The sequence below is a fragment of the Triturus cristatus genome, chromosome 11 (assembly GCF_964204655.1).
Source record: "Triturus cristatus chromosome 11, aTriCri1.1, whole genome shotgun sequence".
NCBI classification, from domain to species: domain Eukaryota; kingdom Metazoa; phylum Chordata; class Amphibia; order Caudata; family Salamandridae; genus Triturus; species Triturus cristatus.
The window spans coordinates 410808067-410824776 of record NC_140594.1 but is presented as its reverse complement, the minus strand read 5'-3'; the positions used below and the strand labels follow the sequence as shown (position 1 = coordinate 410824776).

The 16710-nt window shown below is 48.2% G+C and overlaps 1 protein-coding gene across 6 annotated transcripts in view; it reads left to right on the top strand.

Moving 5' to 3' along the window:
* Positions 1-16710, top strand: part of OGDH (oxoglutarate dehydrogenase) — a 587498-nt gene that overhangs the window by 418503 nt on the left and 152285 nt on the right. For all 6 annotated transcript variants that reach the window (XM_085636081.1, XM_085636083.1, XM_085636078.1 and 3 more), the window contains 2 exons: positions 4359-4537; positions 4950-5021. In XM_085636081.1, the coding sequence (XP_085492207.1) occupies positions 4359-4537; positions 4950-5021 (251 nt within the window). The remainder of the gene's footprint in view (positions 1-4358; positions 4538-4949; positions 5022-16710) is intronic.

Below are 16710 nucleotides of genomic sequence, written 5' to 3'. Positions count from 1 at the left end.
TGTGTGTGTATATGTATATGTATATGTATGTATATGTATGTATATATATATATATATATATATATATATATTAATATATTATACACACACACACACACACGCCCCCACCCTCTTGCAGCGTCTAAATCAATTCTTAGACATTGTAAATGCAGTGCTGCAATTAAAGAGTATATGGTGCTAGGAGTTTGGCATTGGGAACTCCACATTACCATAATGGCTACACTGAGAAGTTTGGTATCAAACTTCTCAGCACATTAAACCCACACTGATGCCAGTGTGTGATTTAATGAAAAATGCACACAGAGTGCATCTTCGTGATGCCCCCTAATAACTAACCTACCACTAGTGTCCAGCCTGAGTGGCTGCTTTCAGCTGCCACCACCAGACATGTTTCTGGGCCACTGGGTCGAGAGCCTACTGCTCTCTGGGGCCTGAAACAATGCACATCCTGGGACGAGGTGCCAAGCCTCCTCCTCCAGGTTGGGCAGGGTTCTTGCCGCCTTTGTGAGCTTCCCCAGGCCAATTGCTGCTTTCAGCAACTGGTCCCCACTGGTTCTGACCCCCACTTTTGGTGGGAGAACCGGCGGGAAAAACTAGTGCGGAAGAGGGGTGTGCCCACCTCTGCCAACTCCACCCCTCAGGTGGTGGAGGCGAGGTGAAGCACAACTCTGTCCACCCCATCTTGAAGATAGGGGGACTCAGCCAACCCAGAACAGGCACATGCCCCTCTCCCAATGGAGGGTGGTGGCATAATAAGGGGTGTACCCAACCCAGTTAAGGGACCCATTTGTCCCTGCCTTTTACCTACCTGTAATGCCTGTAAATCTAGTATTTAGGCCCCCCCCCCCCGAACCTTGCTTCCTCAGATCCAGACAAGAAACAAGAAGGACCGAACAGTCGTGCAGCAGCTAGCAAGAGGAAGACGCCCACTGATTTTGGCCCCAGCCCTGCCGGCCTGTCTCCCCCTCGAACCTGCTCCTGCGAAATCCCGGTGCGTCCTGCAGCCTGCAACCTCAAAAACCCCGGAGGACCTGCCTGCCTTTACTTCCAAAGACTGCTTCTCCCGTGAACACTGGATTTGTTCATCTGCAACCTCTGGCAGCAGCCGGAGACCGTGAATCCGCCCCACTCTGCACCCGCTGTCCACGGCCGAGGTCGAGTGGGCAAACACCACGAGGAGTTCACCCCGGCGATCCTGAACAGAGATCCACCGACCCCTGACCTGCCTCGAGCCGACGCCTGCAGCCTAAATCCTGAAGTCGCCACCCCCCCCCCCCCCCCCCCCCCCCCCCCCCCAACCGCTGCCAGGAGCTGGTAAGAAAATTTGACCCCAAAAGGCATCACTGCACCCGACGCCCAACGGCCTTGTGTGCCCAAACTGACGGTGCCTAACCAACCCCTAGCTTGCATCTGACGTCGAAACAGCACCCAGCTGCCCTAGTGCTGCTGAGGGTGCACCTTTGGTGCTACTTTGTTTCCCCATTTGCCCTGAGCTAAAGTCCAGGAGCTTTGCTCCCACAACCCAGTGACCTGCTTGCCAGCAGCCACCAACCGGAGGCCCCCTATCCCCATTGGATAACATTGGGCCTCAGCACTCTGCAACCGGCCACCCTAGTGCTGCTGAGGGTGTAACGAGAGTGCATCCTTGACCCTGGGGGAACCCTTGTTCTAACCCCAGAACCTCCACTCCAAAGACCAATTACTTACCTAAAAACCGATAACCATATTTTCCTCCCTAGGATAACAGTGACAAAAAGTTTCTAAGTGTTGAGTTTCGAAACCTAAAGAAATTCTTTAAAATTGTATGATTTCACAAAAACGCTTTTACTCACCTGTTTACAGGAAATGTCTCAGTGCTGCATCCAGCACTGAGTAAGAAAAATAATCCAAAAGTAACTTACCTGCTATTTTACTGAAAATCCCATGCAAGTCGATGTACTGTATTTACAAGTGATTGCATTTCTCTGAAACAATACGGTAAGTCAAACCATAGTCCATGTACAATTGCAATTGAACTGTTTTACAATCAGCATTTACTACTGTAAAGTATTTATTGCTTACCTGTGCCAGGCTTGCTCGGTTCTAGAAATAAAATAACTAAAAGAATATTTTTATACAAAAACAATTGGTCTGAAGTTCAGTCTGAGTGTGTGAATTAATTTACTGACTGAGGGTGTACAACAAATGCTTAACACTGTCCTCTGATAATGCCTTACTGCTCGACTACACTACCACAAATAGAGTAAGGTTCTATCTAATTTTACCTCTGCCTGCCTTTGGGGTTCCACTGGACTCTATGCACACTATACCTCACTTTGGTATAGTATATACAGAGCCAGCTTCCTACACCATGTTAATAAACCATTAACAGAATTTTTATATAACAATACGATCTTACATCTTTCACAGTCAGCTTCTGTGCGCTTCACAGTACGGAGACAGCACTAGTAGCTGACATCAACAGTGTCCAGATGGCACTTGACTTAGGGACCCCAATCCTATTGGTCTTATTGGATTTATCGGCAGCGTTTGACACAGTCTCCCACTTCATACTTAAATACAAATTACATCAAGTACGTATCTGTGGCAGGGTCTGATGTGGCTGTGGGATATCCTCGACAATTGTTCCCAACAAGTGTTTGGGACCTTTTAAAACTAGGAAGACAGTTGATGGAGTCCCCCAAGGCTCTTGTTTGAATCCTAAACTATTCGACATATATGTGGCCCCTCTGGCCCATGTTGTAAGATCCTGCGGAGTGGAGATCGTGTTGTATGCAGACGTCACTCAGTTGCTTATATTTTTTCGGACCAGAGTCAAACCAAATGCAGCAGCCATTCAAGCATTGTGTGAGAGAAACCGCTCACTGGATGCATTCGAAGTGTCCCCAGTTAAATATTGACAAATCCCAGATCATACTGTAAAGAAAAGCACAGGAATTGTGGTCACCAGGTTGGTGGCTCTCCGATCTCGGTCCTACTCTCCTTCCTAAGCAGGTAGTGAAGACCTTAGAAGTAAAAATCGACTGGGCGCCATCTGTGAGAGAGCAGGTCAATGCAACATGTGGCATGTGCTTTGCCCCTATGAAATTGCAAAAATGGTTTTCCTTTGGCTGCCTTCCACCTCCAGGAAATAGATAGTCCAGGCGCTGATTATAAGTCGCCTGGATTATGGCAATTGTTGGCAGCCTCTAATACTTCATTAGTGGCCAAACTGCAGGTGGTGCAAAATACCACTGCCAGATTAATAAGCAATTTGCCAGCCCTGGTCACCTTCAGCTCCTATACTTAAAACTCTGCACTGGTTGCCAATAAAGAAACGTGAAATAACTGTGTTGCCTAACCCACAAGGCCTTGTATTAGGCACGGCCCGTGTAATGGCAACAAAAATTGAAGATTTATAGGTCCACTAGACAGCTAAGATATTTTAACAATGCTTTGTTACAGATGCCCCACATGTGTACCGTTAAATTTGGGGGCAAGGCTTATTTTCTATCTAGTGCAGTTTCATTGGAATACCCTACTTCTGCATATCTGTTCCTGCTCCAATTTCAGTAATTTAGGGAAATTGCAGAAAACATGGTTGTTCTAGAGTATCTCCTGTCTGGACAGTTACAGCGCAGCGCTGAGATATTCCTACGGGTATGAATCGTGCGCGATATCAAGGAGCATAGAACTTTCTGATTCAAGCATGTTAAACTTTGTAAGATCAAATACTGGAGTAGAAAATGATTTACTTGACTGTAACAACAGGTCTCCGGTATTGGTATTTTTCATAGATTTACATGTGACCCACCCTCCTCCCCTGAGAGTCTCCCCTCATAGTTTGGGATTATTTATTCCCACTTGTGCTTGAAAATCTGAGGGACTTGGCCTCTGTTGCGAGTGTTCTAGAGGGTGCTATTGCCTGCTTGCTTATAGTTAAAATTTGGTCCTTTTTATTTTTTTATTTTTTATAAAGGGCGGAGGTAGGCTATTAGACTGACTTTTCTTTCATTGCCATTATAGCCTGTGATAGTGAAACATACTGCTTTACAATGGTACAGTGGGACTCCCACTTAAACAGGGAATAATTCAAGCATGTGAATCTATAAAAGATGCCAGTATTGGAGAACTGCAGTTACAGGTTAGTAACCTATTTTCATTTCCATTTACCCAGGCATTGTCCAGCATCTTTCTTGCAGAGTTAGATGATATATTGTTATTAATAGGCTTATTTTTCTATTTCTATTGATAGTTTTTTTATTAAACGTGGTTTAGCAATTGGCAATATATTTAAAATGGCAAATAAGATTTAGAGAACAAACCTGTGTGCACCTTCTACTCTACTTTCCTAATCCTAGCCTCCCTTTATTGTGCAGGTTTTGAGCTGGGTTTCGCTATGGCGAGTCCAAATGCCTTGGTTCTCTGGGAGGCCCAGTTTGGTGACTTTCACAACACTGCTCAGTGCATCATCGATCAGTTTATCTGTCCTGGTCAGGCCAAGTGGGTGCGACAGAATGGCATTGTACTCCTGCTGCCTCATGGCATGGAGGGAATGGTAAGGTTGTAGTGTGCGTACCACATTGCTCAGTGCCTGAACATGTTACTAGTCTGTTTGAAACAAAAGCATTTTTAAGTGAGCTGTGTGTGTGCGCGTGTGTGTGTGCGCGCGCGTGTGTGTGTGTGTGTGTGTGTGTGCGCGCGCGCGCGTGTGTGTGTGTGTGTGTGTGTGTGTGTGTGTGTGTGTGTGTGCGCGCGCACACAAAAGGAGGACAGGGACGGGAAAAGGTATAATTTAATGGCTTATTAGGTGAGACATTTCTAAAATCTAGTGGTGGGAGTGAACAGGAATCTATTAACATTATTGAATGGAGGTTCACAGTAGGCACTGACCTCCTTTTTATAAATTGTCTGGGCTCTTAACTTTCTGTTGCACTTGGGAGCTAACTGGTCTGTTCTTTATATTATAGGGGCCTGAACACTCCTCTGCAAGACCTGAGAGGTTCCTGCAGATGTGCAATGATGATCCAGATGTATTTCCGGTAAGTGTTGCCTCAACTCCCTACACATCAATGTTTCTAATCCTTTGTACTCATTTTAAGGGGTTTTCGTGTGTATTTATTTAGTGCTCCCTCCTCCAACAACCCTACTTGTTGTCTAACTGTATGTAGATAGTTGAGCAACATTTGATGCAGTGGACCTTTACTACCTGTCGCAGAAGGTTACGGTAATAGGGATATCCAAAACTGTTTGATAGATGCATCCGTTATTCTGAATGGGCATGGTTCAGCAGCAAAGATCAAGTAACTAGTAATATTTCCTTTGGTGTTTATCATGTCCTGACAGTGAAAACACGAAATTGCCCTTTTCACTGTAGCAAGGCAAGTGGTCCCATCGGATAACATGACGTTCCACTAGCCATTTCGCTATGTGCTAACTTCCATTTGGGACTCCCAAAGAGATTACTCCAGGGTGTCAAATTAATCGTTAGGTGAAACCCAACTCATTGCGGAGATTGGATTTAAGGTAACTTTTAATAGGAAGGTGATTTGATCAAGTCTCGACTTTGTTTCCCAAACCTTTGGTGGCCTTGCATGTCTATCTGCTGCAGTTGTTACCCGAAACAGCAAGCTGCTCCCCTGCTAGTAAGCGTGAAGCGCTCCCAGGACCAGGCAACAAAGAGAATTGCTGGTGGGAGGAGGTGGTATCTGCTCATGCAGAATAACTATGGGGCGCTGGCCACATTTGGCCCAGCTTCAAAGTGGCTACTACCTCACTGAAGCAAATGTCAATCACAAGTTTTCCAACAAGTTCTTTTGCATAGCAGACAGGCCGGCATCTCCTTCAGAAGGGAAAATCTCATTGCAGAACTAGTTTTCTAGGCAGTGTGGCTCATTATACTGGGTGCACCCAGGGCTCCTCACAGGGGAAGGCTTGAGCCATCTTGGATTTGGGTAGAGAAGGTTTTCTTGAGATTGTTTAGTGGACAACGCCCCAGGAAGCGATGTAAAGTGGAAAGGGCTGCAACCTGGGAACTATTGCATCATTTTCTAATGAGTAATCTCCTCCCACGTGCAAGAAGATGACAAAGTGGCTCTCCAGCCACACAGCACTACTGGACTGCCTTGCTGCTCCCTGGATCCAGAAAGGAAAAACTGCACCAAAGACTGGACCGCCCCTGTTGCACCCGAGGGGCCCGCAAAGAGGACCGTGGCTACTATTTAAATAGAGCTCCATGTGTGCCAGAACTGAAAAAGTGACTCCAAGAGTGTGAGAAAGTGGCTCTGTATATACTGTTCCCAAATAGGTACAGTGTGTACAGAGTCCACAGTCCCCAGAGGTTTGGCAGAGGCTAAAGTTAGATATAACCTTACTCTTAAGTGGTAGCTTGGTCGAGCAGTAAGGCAGTATCAGAGGACAGTGTAAAGCATTTGTTGCACACACTCAGCCAGCAAATGGTCTCTCACACTCAATAACTGAACTCTAGGCCAATGGTTTATATATAAAAAATATATGCTTGTTTTATTTGAGAACCAACAATAGGTATTAAAATCTTTCTCAGAACGAGATGCTTTATATAAATACTTTTGCAATATGCAATTGACTTTTGTAGAAAGTTACAAGTGGTTGCAATAGGCAACACAATTCTAAACACAATAATGCATTGAGTTCAATGGAAGTTTCAAGTTATTTGCCACAGATTACTTTTAGGATTACTTTTGGAATTCCGAGACTGGATCCTAGATTCAGTCCTGGGTCAATACTTGGAATCAAGGGATAAAAGTCAACTTAATTACTGTGATGATTTTTAGACCATATTTTGCTATTTTAAAAGTTGACACTTAGAAAATATTTCATAGAAAACAGTCAATGATTCCCTGTGGCAGAAAATTAAAGTTGCAGGTATAGTATGTTCTCATTACTTTTGTAATCCAGTACTGGGTGCCTAGACTCAGTACTGGGACCTTTATCCAAAACAGGTAAGTAATTACGTTTTCAGATATTATACGATTTTTAAAGAATATTTAAAGTTTGCAGAAATTGACACTTGGAAGAAATTGCACAGAAAAACAGTCAATGATTTCCTATGGGAGAAAATTGGGTGACTGGTAAGTACAGTTGTTTCACCCTCAGCAGCACAAGGGCGGCCGGGTGCAGAGAGAGTTAGGCCCAATGTTATCCTGTGAGAGGTAGGGGGGGCCTTGGTTGGTGGCTGCTGCCTAGCAGGCCACGCGGCTGTGGGAGCTGGGCTCCTGGTCACTTACTCAGGGCAAGTGGGGAAGTAGATAGGTGTAGAGGTTGCACTGCCAGGGCCACTCGGGCGGCTGGGTGCAGGGTGCTTTTGAGCCTTCGGGTGCTCAATTGATTTCAATGGAAAATCTCCGGTTTAGAAAAAGACTGCAAGCACGGGGACGAAGATTCTTCAGGTGCCACCACCACTTTGAGAGGTAAGTTGGGTAGTTGGAGGATAGGTAGGTACCCCGGGATTGGGCACAGGGGGCCGCGGGGCGCCGGGTGCAAGGGTGCCTTTTGGTGTCGGGAAATCTTACCCTCTGTTGATCGCGGTTGGAGGGGGGGGTACCTGGTTCTGAGGCTGCAGGCTTCTTCAGGAGTGTCGAGGGAGGTCCTTGGGTGCCGGACTCGGGGTCACAGTCGCCGTGGGGTCGTCCTCGTGGTCTTTGTTCCCTCCGGCACAGGCCAGGCTTGGCGGGTGCAGAGTGTGCTGGGTTCGCGGTTCCGGGCTGCTGCCAGGGATTAGAAGTAGTTTTTGAGTAGAGCCTCTACTCATGGGAGTCCCAGGGGTTTAGAGTCAAAAGGTAGCCAGGTCCTCTGGGGTTTGTGAGGTTGCTGGCCACAAGAGATGCCAGGTTGGAGCAGGTTCGAGGGTCGACAGGCCGGTAGGGCTGGGGCCAAAAGCAGTTGTCTTCCTTTTCTTAGCAGCTGCAGGGCAGGTCTTCTTTCTTCTAGCTCTTCGGATTTTGGAATCTGGGGAAGGAAGGTTCAGGGTGCCCCTAAATACTAGATTTAGGGGTGTTACAGGTAGGTGAAGGGCAGGGACCAACGGGTCCCTGTCCTTGGGTGGGTACAGCCCCTATCCTGCCTCTCTCCTGTGGGAGGGCGGCAGTAGCCTAGTCCTGATTGGGCAGGGCTTTCCATCTTCAAGATTGTGAGAGCCCGGAGATGTGCTTCACCTCGCGCGTCCCACCTGAGGGGTGGGGTTGGCAGGCTGGCACATCCCCTGTCCTTATTTGGGGTTTACGGCCAAGCTTCCCGCCAGAGTGGGGGGGTTTCAGTGGCCTGGGGAAGCTCAGAGGCGGCATGCCTTTGAAGCTTCCCCCTGCCCATCCCGGGGGAGGAGATTTAGCACCTCGCCCAGGATGTTCATTGTTGCAGACCCAGGAGAGCAGGGCCTCTCCTACCCAGGGGTCCAGCAACATGTCTGCTGTGTGGCAGCCTAGGCAGCCTTAGAACAGACGTGGATTGTAGGTTAGGTTTCAGGGGGCATCTCTAAGATGCCCTCTGGGGTGCTTGGTACATTAAATCCCACACTGGCATCAGTGTGGGTTTAATGTGCTGAGACGTTTGATACCAAACTTCTCAGTCTTCAGTGTTGCAATTATGGTGCTGTGGAGTTCGTGTTTGACGAGCTCCCAGCACCATATACTCTTAAATGGCAGCACTGCACTTAGTGTCCAGGAATGGACCTGGGTACTGTAGGGGCACAGGGCTCCTGCTCCTGTGCCCACACCGTTGGCATAGGGCACCCAGCTAGAGGGGTGGCTGATGTATGCCAGGGCAGTGTAGGTGGTGGGCACGGCACACAGGGATGTGTACCATGTCGACTTTGTTTTGGCTTGTACCCAGACACTCAGCCTGCAAGGGCTGTGTGTGTGTGTGTGTGTGTGTGTGTGTGTGTGTGTGTGTGTGTGTGTGTGTGTGTGTGTGTGTGTGTGTGCAGGGCGTGTGTGTGTGTGTGTGCAGGGCGTGTGTGTGTGTGTGTGTGTGTGTGTGTGTGTGTGTGTGTGTGCAGGGCGTGTGTGTGTGTGTGTGTGCAGGGCGTGTGTGTGCAGGGCGTGTGTGTGTGTGTGTGTGCAGGGCGTGTGTGTGTGTGTGTGCAGGGCGTGTGTGTGTGTGTGTGCAGGGCGTGTGTGTGTGTGTGTGTGTGTGTGTGCAGGGCGTGTGTGTGTGCAGGGCGTGTGTGTGTGCAGGGCGTGTGTGTGTGCAGGGCGTGTGTGTGTGTGTGTGCAGGGCGTGTGTGTGTGCAGGGCGTGTGTGTTTGCAGGGCCTCTAAGGGTGGCACACGGAGTGCTGCAGCCCTTAGAGGCCTTCCCTGGTCACAAGGCCCTGGGTACCTAGGGTACAATTTACCAGAGGCTGACATGTAACCAGGGTTTGCCAATTTGGGTTTTAGGGAAGGAACATAGGCCCTGGGCACCTGATTGGCAGGAGTCCAGGGCACACTCAGTCAAAGTACATTCAGCAATTCAGCAAAAAGTGGGGGCATACCACGCAAGAAAGATGGCACTTTCTCACAAAGAGCCAGATGGTAAGTCTCTTATTTACTTCAGGACCACCAAAAGCTAAGGAACCCTGCACTCCTCAAGAGTCCAGCTGCCCAGAAATGCCTGAGCGCCGCTGGATGCTAAACCGCCTGTTGGGTGACTGAGCCCTGCCCTTCCTATGGTGTCCCCAAGTCCATGAGACCTGTAGCAGAGGTCAAAGTGGACCCTGGTCCCCCAAAGAAAAATATTTACCTTCAAGGAACTACTGAGATCGCTGTAACTGGGAGACTAGCTACCCACCAATGACTAGACCTGCACTGGTCTCCTCTGCTGCATTGTGACCACCCCTAATGCTCATGGATTCCATGGTGGCCCCAGAAATACTCACTGCATCTCTTCAGATTACTGATCCCCAGCATCAGGATCTCTTCTTGGTTGGACTGTGGCACAGGATAAAAAGTTTAGAAAAGATCCTAAGACTGCTGTATGCAACTGATAACTGTCTTGCTGGATCCCAGTGAATCTCTTAAAAGACCTACATGTATTTTTGCATTTTTTGAAGAGTGAACTACAGTGATTTACTGACTTTAAAAATAAAAAATCTCATGTTTCCGAGATGCCTCTGGGCATTCGAGCACTATATAAAATAAAAAGTCAAATCAAATGGGTCCCCCATTCGAGCCATTGTTTTTATGCCCTTTACAATTTCTTTCCTGGAAGTAGTTTTCGTTCTAGCCTTTACATCAGTAAGGCGCATAAGTGTGCTACAAACCCTCACTTTAAAAGAAACTTTTATCCAGATTCATACAGATACTGTTGCCCTCCTGACTGACCCTATGTTCCTTTCCAGCGTGGTCTCTCCAACTTAATCAAACACTTGAACTACCATTTGTTTCGCTCAGTGAGACAGAGTAGCTCGAAGACCTCTTCACAGCCTGGAAATCATGAGCCTTAATGTACTACATTGACAGAACTAGCCTTTTTATGAAACCGAACAGCTTTTTGTTGATTTTGCTAAACCTTGTAAAGCCCACCCTTTTATGAAAGCTGGAATAGGTAGGTGGATCATTAAATGCATTCAAACATTTTATTAACTTAAAGCCAAAATGGTTCTCCCCACTCATCTGGGAAGAAGGGGGTAGCTGTGACATCACTTGGTAATCAAACACAGAAAAGGTGATGGGAGGAATGCTTGCAATTTGTCTAACCTCTGTCAATCGCTCAGGGAAGCATCAAAACCCATTTTTCTTTTGCTCACCATACAACCTCAGTTTGGACCCAACCATATTCAAATTAGCCTTGACCCTGCTTCTTATTTGAACATCCAGCCCAAACTGTCTAGACAGGTTCTCCCTGAACCGAAACACAAGCAACCCAGGTCCGGTTTTGCCTAGGTATGGGCTCCTCATCCGGGTATACTTTGGTGGCAGTGACACCGTGAGTATGGGACACATGTCTGGGCATGTCCATGCCGCTAAGGGCGACAAATGAAACACAAAAGGTGATGGGCGGAATTGTTGCAACTTACCTAACCACTGGCAATTGCTCGGGGTAGCATGCTAGACCATAGTCATTTTGCTCACATTACCACCTCAGTTTGGACCCAGCTATACGCAAATCAGCATTGACCCTGTTCCTTATGGAAACCGTCCAGCCCAAACTGCCAAGTCAGCTCCTCCCTGAACCGGAACACAAGCAACCCAGGACCAGTTTCACACTAGTTATTGTCTCATCAGCTTCCCACCTGGTGATCACGTCCTCTGGAGTGTGGCATCTGGATATCTATCCCAGGATGCACCATTCTGCCCACTCCCAAGATGGCGAGAACTCACTCGTGTTCAGACCTCCCTAGCGCACTGCACCCCGGGGTGAGCCTGCCTCAGGACTGCATGCCTCTAGAGAAACCAGTTTAGCAACTGGTTTCCCCTCTCTGCCTCCCATGCCAGCATGTCTGCCTCAGCAATCGGGCTGCCCTCCTCCCTGGTGCTACACATCTGCCCTTCAAATGCTGCTTCACCTTTGAACCCTTCCTTTTGGGGCTAGCACCCAAGTGGTTTCCTGCAGGAGGGAAGTGACAACTTCCTGGCCTGCAATCCCTCATTGTTCCTGAGAGTCAGTAGCACGTCTCTCCAGAAGGGCAGAAAGCTGTCTCGTGGAGCAGGCTCCATGTGTGATCCTGGGAAGTCTCAGGAGTTTTGAAGGCAACAAAGTATCAGCTTTGCTAAAGCTGCACACTGCAAGAAGTTACATTAATTTCGAATTGTGATACAAGTCGGGCTTAATGTAACGAGTTGTTTGATACCTTGGAGTGCTATCTTTGGATGCACCGTTCAAAAGTTAGCACAGCTGAAGGGTCATTGTGTAAACCAGTACTCGCGAATTGAGCGACCAAGTCTTCCCAGACTGGAAACAGTAGGTTCGAGGCATATGAGCTGCAGATTACACACTTTTGCATAGATCGCCATCTGGTGTTGGGCCCGGATGTTTGCAGTTTGTTTTTCCTCTTAGAAAGTCTTTGGAAGTCACGAAGTCGGTGACTCCTCCCTTGGATCGTATTGCGCATGGGCTTCGGCTCCATCCTCAGATTGTTTTTTTTCCGCCATCGGGCTCGGATGTAATCTTCGCGCTCCGGTTCCGAACAGCTTCCAGTTCGACGATCGACGCGCAATCCTCACCCCAATCGCTGTATTGTTTCGATCACGATCTCTTCAATCAACACTCCTTCTCATCGACTCAAGCCTTTGGTTCCAGTCGTCGACGGCGGCCTTCGGGCCTACCCAGACTCCGGTCCCGGCTCATGGAAAGAACTCCATTTAAAAAGTGCCCTCGATGTGGGTCCAAATTTCCCCACACCGATCTTCATGAGGTATGCAATCTCTGCCTCTCCCCTGAACACGAGGCTCGAGACTGTCCGGCCTGTAAGTCTTTCCGATCCAAAAAGACTATTCGGGACAGAAGAGCCAGACGGAACGTGGCACACTCCTCGACGTCCATTCCAGTCGACATCGACAATCCGGAACATCATCATTGCACCGAAGAGGACCTCGTCAGCGCTTCCGAGGCCGACGAGTCAGATGTGGACATCACCCCGGCGCAGAGGGTCGTGAGTACCAATCTACCCCCTCCCACACCCACGCAGACACCCAAAAAGGCTTTGGTCACGCCTTCGCCTCCGAGCCTAGGCAAGACTAGAGACACTGCTTCACACAACCCACCTTCGGGCCCGGTGAAGAAGCCAAGTAAGCCTTCCGGCGGCTCGGGCTCGAGCCAGCCTACCAGCGGTGCCGAGACACACACTTCAGCACCGAAAAAGAAACCGGCCTCCACCTCGACACCGAGCTCCGCACCGAAGCCCTCGGGGTCGAAACCCAGCTCTTCGGCACAGACGCTATCTTCGGTGCCGACCAAACCACACAAGGCCACCGGCACCGACACTTCCAAGCCGAAGGCCATCTCGGCGCCGACCAAGAGACCGGAGGGTCCCAAGCCGGGTTCTAAACATCAAACCGGCACAGAAAAACCTAAACTCATCGGCCCGACGCCTTCGGCGCCAACGGACCAAATTACCTCACCAGAGCTATTTACACCGGATCCCTTGCAAAAAACTCTCACCAAGGATCCAAAAACTGGACATTTGACACTCTACCAAAAAGAGACATTTGGAGAAGCCTGCTCCGCCTCCACCTCCAAAGAGGAAGGACTCTGCTACCTCTCCGTTCAGAATACCTTACCCTCCCCCTACACCACCTCCTCCTTCCCCACCTCCACCCCCTCCGCCCCCACCTCATCGTTCTCCTACCCCGTCTCCAGACGATGATGATCAGGGGGACCCATATGATGATACAGGAGATGTGCCACAGGACCCCACCCCTACAGGATCTCCAGATCCATGGGACGATTACAATATACCAGATATCCCCAAAGTCCCACAAGACGATATTTACCCTTCTAGACCATCTCCACCAGAAGATTCATTAGGGTTCAACCATCTTCTGCAAAGGGCAGCACATTATCACGGGGTGGACATGCATAATTCCACCTAATAATTTCCTCCTAGACACATTTGATACTTCACATAGGTCCACCTCCATACTGCCCATGCTCAAAGGGGTGGTAAAGCATGCGGCAGAAGTTTTTAAAGACCCAGTTAGAGCCAGGGTCCTTAACCCACGTATAGAAAAAAAATACAAACCTGCTCCCTCAGATCCCTCTTACATCAGAGGACCAGCGCCACTAGATTCCTTTTTTTATTTTTTTATTGAGTTTTATAAAGCATTAGACAACAGCAAAACAATACAAGGAGGTACATCAGACAGCGCAGGTGAGGCATCAATACATAGTATAATAGTACAAATTTCATTGGAATCAGTTGAGGAGCCTTCAAAAAACATGAAAGAGCAAGCAGCGCCACTAGATTCACTATAGTTTCTCGCATCTGTGCCGGTACACGGGCCTCATGCTTACTTTCATTAATTTATTGTAGATGTCCCAGCATCCTTAGTCCTGAAGAGATCCCGCATTCACAGGAGGGTCGAAACGCCGTCGACAAGCATATACTACAGACCACAATTCAGCCTGTATCATTGCATACATAAACTGTTTATAAATTTGTATTGACATGGTCGTTCTGTCCTTTTCTTATTTATGGAAACCCACTTTTCTAAAAAGCATTATTGTTTTGTACAGTCACATTTTGGTTCCAATTTTCACTTGGAGACACTATGCACTAAAAAAAATGTTTACGCTTGAAATTTTTTTACGTTTATGATTTAAAAGAAGTGTATATACCATTTACTGCTTTGTATAAAATACAGTATTGATTCAACTATGTAGGGATTTCATTTTGTCCTCTGACATCAGTCCTTTTCAATTCTATTGCCATTGTGCGTATATATTGCTTAAATCACTCTTTTTATTATCCACTGGAACCATTGTTCTTCCATATATAATTAGTGGTATCTACGGCACGTAAAAGGCAAATTCACAAGCGTCAGGTGATGCACCACCACCTGACAAGGAGTCAAAACTGCTAGATGCATCAGGCAAACGCACAGCATCCCAGGCCGCCAACATATGGCGTATAGCAAACACTCAGGCACTGCTGGCCAGATATGACAGGGCTCATTATGACGAATTGGAAAGCACAATGCACCATCTCCCTGAAAAATATAAAGGTAGGGCCAACGAGTTAATTCAAGAGGGTAAAACAATCACAAACACCTCCATACGTTGTGCCCTAGATGCAGCAGACACAGCCTCCAGGGCCATCAACACCAGCGTCCTTCTCCGCCGCCATGCTTGGTTAAGGGTATCTGGGTTTAAACCAGAAGTACAAGCCTCCATCCTTAACCATCCCTTTGACCAGGAACATCTATTCGGGCCAAAGGTGGATGAGGCCTTAGAAAAGATGAAAAACGACACGGATACCGCAAAATCCATGGGGGCCTTACAGTCTCACCCGCCCAGACGCTCCTTTCGCCGCCCCTCCTTTCGGAGTGCATCCAGAGGCTACTCCTCAGACACAGCGTCCACATCATACAAATCCCCTACTCAGACCACCTTTACAAAAGATTACCAAAGAGGCGGCTACAGGAGTAACAACAACAAGGGCAGAGGCAAAACAAACAATGCCCGTTCTGCCACACCTCCTACCCAATGACTTCCCCCCCGCTCCCCCCAGACCATCCCACTCCGGTCGGGGGCAGACTCCAAAATTTCCTTCATGTCTGGGAGACCATCACCTCAGACAAATGGGTGACCCAAATAATTCGGTCAGGCTACTGCCTAGAACTAACATCTACCCCCCCAAACATTCCACCCAGGCAACGCCCAATGTCACAAGAACATTCAACATTACTAAAGCAGAAGGTAATCTCCCTCCTACAAAAACAGGCAATAGAACACGTTCCTGTCAATCAACAAAATATGGGGGTCTACTCCCTATATTTTCTAATACCAAAAAGGGACGAGACTCTACGACCTATTCTCCGGCCCCTAAACACATACATACACTGACCATTTTCACATGGTAACGCTTCAGCAGGTACTTCCGCTCCTCTCCCAGAACGACTTTCTCACCACACTGGACTTGAAAGACGCATACTTCCACATTCCAGTACACCATGCTCACAGAAAGTACCTCAGATTTGTAGTGGACGGCCAACACTACCAATTCAAAGTGCTCCCATTCGGAGTCACAACAGCACCACAGGTATTCACCAAGTGCCTAGTGGTGGTGGCGGCACACCTGAGAAGACGGCACATTCACGTCTTCCCATTCTTGGACGACTGGCTGATAAAAGCCACTTCATACAATGTGTGTACACCACACCGCCACCACAATCGAACTGCTTCACCAACTAGGCTTCACGGTGAACCACCAAAAGTCCCAGCTACAACCATCCCACATAAAACAATACCTCGGTGCCACCATAGACACCTCAAAAGCAATAGCCTACCCCAATCCGGCCAAGATTGCAAGCATTCAGGCTTTGCGACAAAAAATCATACCTCAACACTCCATTCCAGCACGAGTGTTCATGCAACTAATAGGGATGATGGCCTCTTGCATTTTCATAGTGCCCCACGCAAGACTCCAGATGCATCCTCTCCAAGAGTGCTTTGCGCGCCAATGGAACCAGGCCCAAGGTCAACTGACGGATCTGGTGTTGGTAGACGGTCGCACCCATCGCTCTCTGCAGTGGTGGAACACCACAAACCTTTCCAAACGTCAACCGTTCCTGGACACGGTTCCCCAGATAATACTAACAACGGACGCATCGCTCTCCGGCTGGGGAGCTCACCTATAACACCTCACCGTGCAGGGCACATGTACGCCTCAACAAAAGTTACTCCATATCAACCATCTGGAGTTACTAGCAATCTTTTTAGCCCTGAAATCTTTTCAAACACAGGTTTCAGGCAAGGCAGTCCTCATTCGCACAGACAACATGACGGCCATGTATTATATACAAAAACAAGGCGGCACACACACTCCACAGCTCTCTCAATTAGCACAGAGCATATGGAGATGGGCAATTCCCCACAAAATCTTTCTCCTAGCTCAACATGTCCCAGGAGTCCAAAACACCGTGGCAGATCTGCTCAGCAGACACAACAAATCCACGAGTGGGAACTTCACCCACAGGTTCTTCATCCGTTCTTTCAAATGTGGGGGCATCCACAGATAGACCTCTTTGCCACCCACGAAAACACAAAATGCTTCGCC